The sequence below is a fragment of the Grampus griseus genome, assembly GCF_964374135.1.
Source record: "Grampus griseus genome assembly, chromosome: 9".
NCBI classification, from domain to species: Eukaryota; Metazoa; Chordata; class Mammalia; order Artiodactyla; family Delphinidae; genus Grampus; species Grampus griseus.
Window position 1 is genome coordinate 26,031,812 of NC_139003.1, and position 6,065 is coordinate 26,037,876.

At 38.1% G+C, this 6,065-nt stretch overlaps 1 protein-coding gene across 1 annotated transcript; it reads right to left on the reverse strand.

Annotated features, from left to right (window-relative positions):
• Positions 1–3,805: 3,805 nt before the first annotated feature.
• LOC309827312 (large ribosomal subunit protein P1-like) lies at positions 3,806–4,327 on the reverse strand. The gene is given in 2 exon segments (XM_082661900.1): positions 3,806–4,129; positions 4,131–4,327. Coding segments are annotated over 2 exon segments (342 nt in total). The 5' UTR covers positions 4,208–4,327; the 3' UTR covers positions 3,806–3,864.
• Positions 4,328–6,065: the final 1,738 nt, after the last annotated feature.

Here is a 6,065-nt window from a genome sequence, read left to right on the forward strand (position 1 = left end):
AAGATGTTCTTTCAAACAATGATGCTGGGAAAACCAGATATCCATTTGGGAAAAAAAAATTAACATTGACCTTATATACATCATACAAAAAATAATAACAACAACATAAATTCAAGCACAGCCATAAATAAACAACCATAACACTTCTAGAAGAAAATACAGCAGAAAATTTTGTAAAATTTGGGGAGACAGGCCAAAAAAAACCTTTGAAACTTAGAAATTGGGCTGTATCAAATTTAAAAACCTTTACTCTGTTGAAAGAACACCATTAAGAAAAATGAAACAACGAGTCACAGAATGGAGGAAAATATATGTGATACTTCTATATGACAAAATAGACAATAGGAAAGCAAACGACTCAATTTAAAAACTGGCAAATATTTGAACAGATCCTACCAGAAAAATAATTAAATACGTAGTTCACCTTTGTGGTTCACATTGTATTTCTATTGCACTTTATAGTTCTACGGCACTTGAAAGCATAGGATTCAAAAAGCATAAAAATAAAACAACTGGTTCCTTAAGCAGCATTAAATTGAGTCTCCTCAACTAACAACAGGATAAACTGAATATCGATCCTGTTATGGGCAGGATCTGAGAAAACATATTGTAAACACATGCAGTTTAAGAAAATTATGTTATGTCAGTTAGATATGTAATATATCATCATTCTGCAGACTTACAACCTATAAGTGATTCAAGGAGAATTTTAACCACACTTAAGGAGGCTAAAAAGAAAAAAAAAAAAATCCCAAAGTCACAAATCAGCTTACAACATAGCTCCTTACATTGTCTCCTAACAATGAACATGTTCTTGATTTTAAAGTATACATATTCTTTTGCTCTCTAGATTTTACCTCATATTTCTATTTTCACTGTCTTTTTTTGGAAGTGTGGATGGGAGATAAATTCTAAATCTAGTTCATATCCATGACCTTGCCTTGCCTTAAATTTGGATTCAATTCCTTTCTCCATGGCTTTACTAGTTACAGTCCCAATCCCACTCAGCCTTTGCTTTGGGCCTAGGCAATTTTCAGATTCTTTACCCTATGAATATCGCTAAAATAATTAAAGTGGTAAAAGGATGATGAAATATAGTGCACTATAAACCACTAATTACCAATAATGTTTGAAACATGGGACAATTTTCAGGAAATATTAAAGGCATATCAGGTTCTATAAATATCTCAGTAGAAAGAAAGATATAGATATCACATGGGGGTTACATAGTACTTTAGCGGGAGATTCAGTTATAATAAATGCATGAATAGGGGTTGTGGCTGTTCTAACAAAATATCAGCCCTATTAAATCCAATTTAACATGAGAAATTAGGGTTGCTATTTATTCCTACTTCTTTATCCTTGAAATCCTATATCATGTGCATAACAGGAAAGTTTCACAGTTCCAAACACTGTATTTGTACAATGAGTAAGATAAAGAGTGTATAAATGCCAGGAGAAATGTGCACTATGTTGGTAAAAACATTATTATATAGATTTTAATATTAAAATTTCTTAAGCACATAGGAGCATTCACTGTGCAAAGCAGAGTAATTTTAGAAATAGAATAGATTAAGATAATAAAGTATCTTTTTCTAGGTCTGACTTGTATTTATAGCTAGAAAAGTAGAGGATTCATAGTGTGATATCCTATATACAAATGGCATTACATTTGAACATACATTAATTTGAGGAAATTCTCAAGAAAAGATTCCAAAGTTAGAAAATAAGGTAGTCTTTTCATAAAAGCAATATGAAACTTCATGAATTAAACAACAGTTGAAAGGTAGTACTCTAAAAACTTACTACTTGTTAAATGGGCAGAATTTAGATTCACAATATTTCAAATGAGATTAAGAAAATGTGACTCACTAATGCTGAAACTAGTCGGCTTTTGAGAAACATACAAAGAGCAATGTCTAGATACAATGAACCATTCATTGATAACAAGTGATATAGAGCATAAAGAAAAAGTTCTTAGAAACTCTTTATCATGGTAATAACCCTTGATCATATGATTTCTCCGGTATAGACAGCAGGTAATGGAAATGGAACACTTACTTGTTTTGCATAAAAATTGTGATTTATTCTAACAGGGAAGCATAAAATGAAATTAGAAGTATGTAGGTGAACTTTTAAGTTGTTGAAATGGTCAAGGTATGATTGTAAAGTCCTAATATGGATTGATAGAATCAATCTCATTTACTCCTCGAATACTTGAGTATTTTCCATGAACAAGACACTTTGCAAGGTGGATTATACCAAGTATATAAGTATGACTTCTGCTCTAAGATGCAATAGTGCAGAAAGTAAAGAAATAAAAATCCTTTGAATTATATTGAACAACAGAACTGGGAAAGGCTGACATATTGGCAATGATGATAGATAAGATGAAGCAGAACATGAGCCTGTTTGCCATCAGATCTTACTCTTCTCCTTTTGGCTCTGGAAAATTGGTAATCTGATCCCATAAACTGTGTTTTCAAGATCTTTTATCAGTTGGCTTTCTGTTGGGCTCCACAGAAGGAAGGATAGAAGGGTGAAAGAAGAGAGGAAACAGACTATGTGTTGTCTATCTCAGCCTTAGGCATCATCTCATCCTGATCATCAGGCCATGTGTGCATCTCTTTCAAGGCACCAGCTTCCAATCACTTGACTCTGGCCCCTGAGTTCTCATAACATTACCTTACGTCTCTTTGTCAATGTCTAGAGATGGTACCAACATCCTATTGCTATTGCTCATCCTGTTATTGCTTGTCTGTGGACTGTCTCACCACAGTTTTCTATTCATTGTCTCTACCTTTCCATCACCAGTGTAACGACTTATATACACTAAATTCTATTTTATACATTTTGAGTGTCTTCTGTCTTTCTGTCTAGACTCTGAGGATAAAAAACACCACCAGGGGCTCACTGGGTGTCAGTGAAAATGCTTTACTGGTATTGTATACAATTCCTTTTATGGTATTATATACATTCCTTAAGAAACAGATAATATTAGTAGTATCATTTGGCAAAGGAGGAAATTTAAAGTGGTTTAAATATTTTCACAAGGTCACACAACTATAAGTAGAAGGGCTAGAATTTAAATCCAGGCCATCTGACTCTAAAACTAATGCTCTAATGCACTAAAATACTAGGTCAAATCAACCTCATTACCCGCCATGTGGGAAACATCCAATAGGGATGAGAGTCTAAGCTGTCCAAATCACCAAAAGATGAATCTGGTTCAAACAGTTATTAATATCCAAGGGATTAGGGCAAGACATCATGGCTGCCATTCATTTATATATTATGTACCAAGAAATTAATGATCTTGGTGCCTGGAAATAGCAGATTAACAACAACCAAATAGATAAAAATCCTGACTTCATGGAGCTTACAAACTATCAGAGGGTGAAAGATAATAGATGAATGAATGGTATTTGCTAGCAATAAATCCTATGATAAGAAAATAAAGAAAGGAAGATGTATGAGAAAACTCAGGATAAGTTTTGGAATTTTAAATAGGGAAGTTCTGTATTTTCTTAGATGCTCCCAAATATCTCCTTTCCTCTCTTTTGGTCCACACTCCACCTTTCAGGACTGCCTCGACTCTTAGACATGGATGAAATACTATGCTACAGCGGATGAGACATGGCTTAATGAATGGCCACCCAGGGCTGGCCACCATGACATGGAAGTTCAAGAGATCCCCACGAAGCTTCCCCATCATGTGTTCCCCATTATGTGACCTCATAGGAAGCAGGAGGCCCTCTATTATCTCTCCAGTGAACTAATTTGATGTAAAGTTCCTACTTCGATGTTGTTTTTTTTTTTTTTTCAAAGAACTCAGCTTTTTATTGAATGTGCTACTAAAGAGGTTTAGTCAAAAAGACCAAAGCCCATGTCATCATCAGACTCTTCAGATTCTTCTTTCTTTGCTTCCACTTTCTTCTCCTCAGCTGGGGCAGCAGTGGTGGAGGGGGCAGGACCTCCTGCTGGTGTAGCACCAGCTGCTGGGGCAGGTCCACCTGCCCCCACATTGCAGATGAGGCTCCCGATGTTGACATTGGCCAAAGCCTTTGCAAATAAGCCTGGCCAGAAAGGTTCAACATTTACATCGGCTGCTTTAACGAGGGCATTGATCATCCTCCGTGACCGTCACCTCATCGTTGTGCAGGATGAGGGCCAAGTAGATGCAGGCGAGCTCCGAGACAGAGGCCATGGTGCGGGCAAGGGCTAGGCAGGGTCTGCCGGGCGCGGTGCTAGTCGCCGGATGAAGAGAGGGCCTCACCCCAACGGGGCCTTAGCTTCCTCAGAAGGACCGAGCACCTTAGCGGAAGCTGAAGAAAAGGAAGCTATTTCAAAGTTTTAAAAGCATTTTATCCTAAGTGTCCATCATCGGATGAATGGATAAAGATGTGGCACATATATACAATGCAATATTACTCAGCCATAAAAAGAAATGAAATTGAGTTATTTGTAGTGAGGTGGATGGACCTAGAGTCTGTCACACAGAGTGAAATAAGTCAGAAAGAGAAAGACAAATACCTTATGCTAACACATACATATGGAATTTAAGAAAAAAAAATGTCATGAAGAACCTAGGGGTAAGACAGGAATAAAGACACAGACCTACTAGAGAATGCACTTGAGGACATGGGGAGGGGGAAGGGTAAGCTGTGACAAAGCGAGAGAGTGGCATGGACATATATACACTACCAACATAAAACAGATAGCTAGTGGGAAGCAGCCGCATGGCACAGGGAGATCAGCTCGGTGCTTTGTGACCACCTAGAGGGATGGGATAGGGAGGATACAAGAGGGAAGAGATATGGGAACATATGTATATGTATAACTGATTCACTTTGTTATAAAGCAGAAACTAACACACCATTGTAAAGCAATTAAACTCCAATAAAGATGTAAAAAATAAATAAATAAATAAAAGCATTTTATGTGCCTCTTGTACCTCTTTGTGTCTCTTGATGAACAGGTACTCAGGTAGTAATGCATGGCATTAACTTGCTTGGCATCCTTCCTTGCTTCATTCCCATGTTTCTCTCATCCTCATCTTGGGGTGTTCCTCTCAAGTAAAGTATCAGCACCTAAATCCTTTCCACAGACTCTACTTAAAGAAACTGAGATTATTTTATTTTATAATTAGAAATTTGGAGGGAGGCAGCTAGTAAGCAGTAGATGTGTGCCTTAGGTATATCACAGACACCATCTCTGATTCTACCTCAGCCTTTTCCTTGGTCCAAGGGAAGGCTGCTGAAGCTCCTCTCACTTCATTTCAATTTGTGGCAGGAAGAAGGAAGCGGAAAGGAGAAACACTAGCTGAATCTCCCTTTTCATCATAAAAGAGTTTCCCCAGAAACCCCGACACCACAATTCCATTTAACATCTCATTGAGTCAAGTGAGACTTGGAAAGTGAGTATTTAGTGGCTCTAGTCTTTTTAGTGAAAGTGTATATGAAGGAAGGGATCTAGGAATGGTGCGGACTGGCCAGGCAGTAGAGTTTATCACATTCATTAAGAGGAGTTCCAACAGGAGGGAACAAAGGGAATGCTACTGAGGCAATATTTGAGAAACATAATGCCTGGGATCATCCATACTTCAGTACAGACATGAATCATCAGATTGAAATTGGCCACTTATTTCTAAGCAAACTGATTAAGGAATTCATATCTTGTTAAAAGTTAAATTGCTCCTCATAAAACACAAAGAAAAAGTGTTAAAAGCAACCATAAACAAAAGATGAGTTACCTAAGAATGGAACAATTAGACTGACAGTATTCAACAGCAGTGAAAGAGGCTCAAAGACAACGAAAACTTATCTTAAAAGTGCTAAGAGATGCCATATACATGTGTCAGCATTGGAATCTGAGAAAAAAAAAAAAAAAGGTCATGGGGCTTCCCTGGTGGCGCCGTGGTTGAGAGTCCGCCTGCCGATGCAGGGGACGCGGGTTCGTGCCCCGGTCCGGGAGGATCCCACATGCCGCGGAGCGGCTAGACCCGTGAGCCATGGCCGCTGAGCCTGCGCGTCCGGAGCCTGTGCTCCGCGGCGGGAGAGGCCACG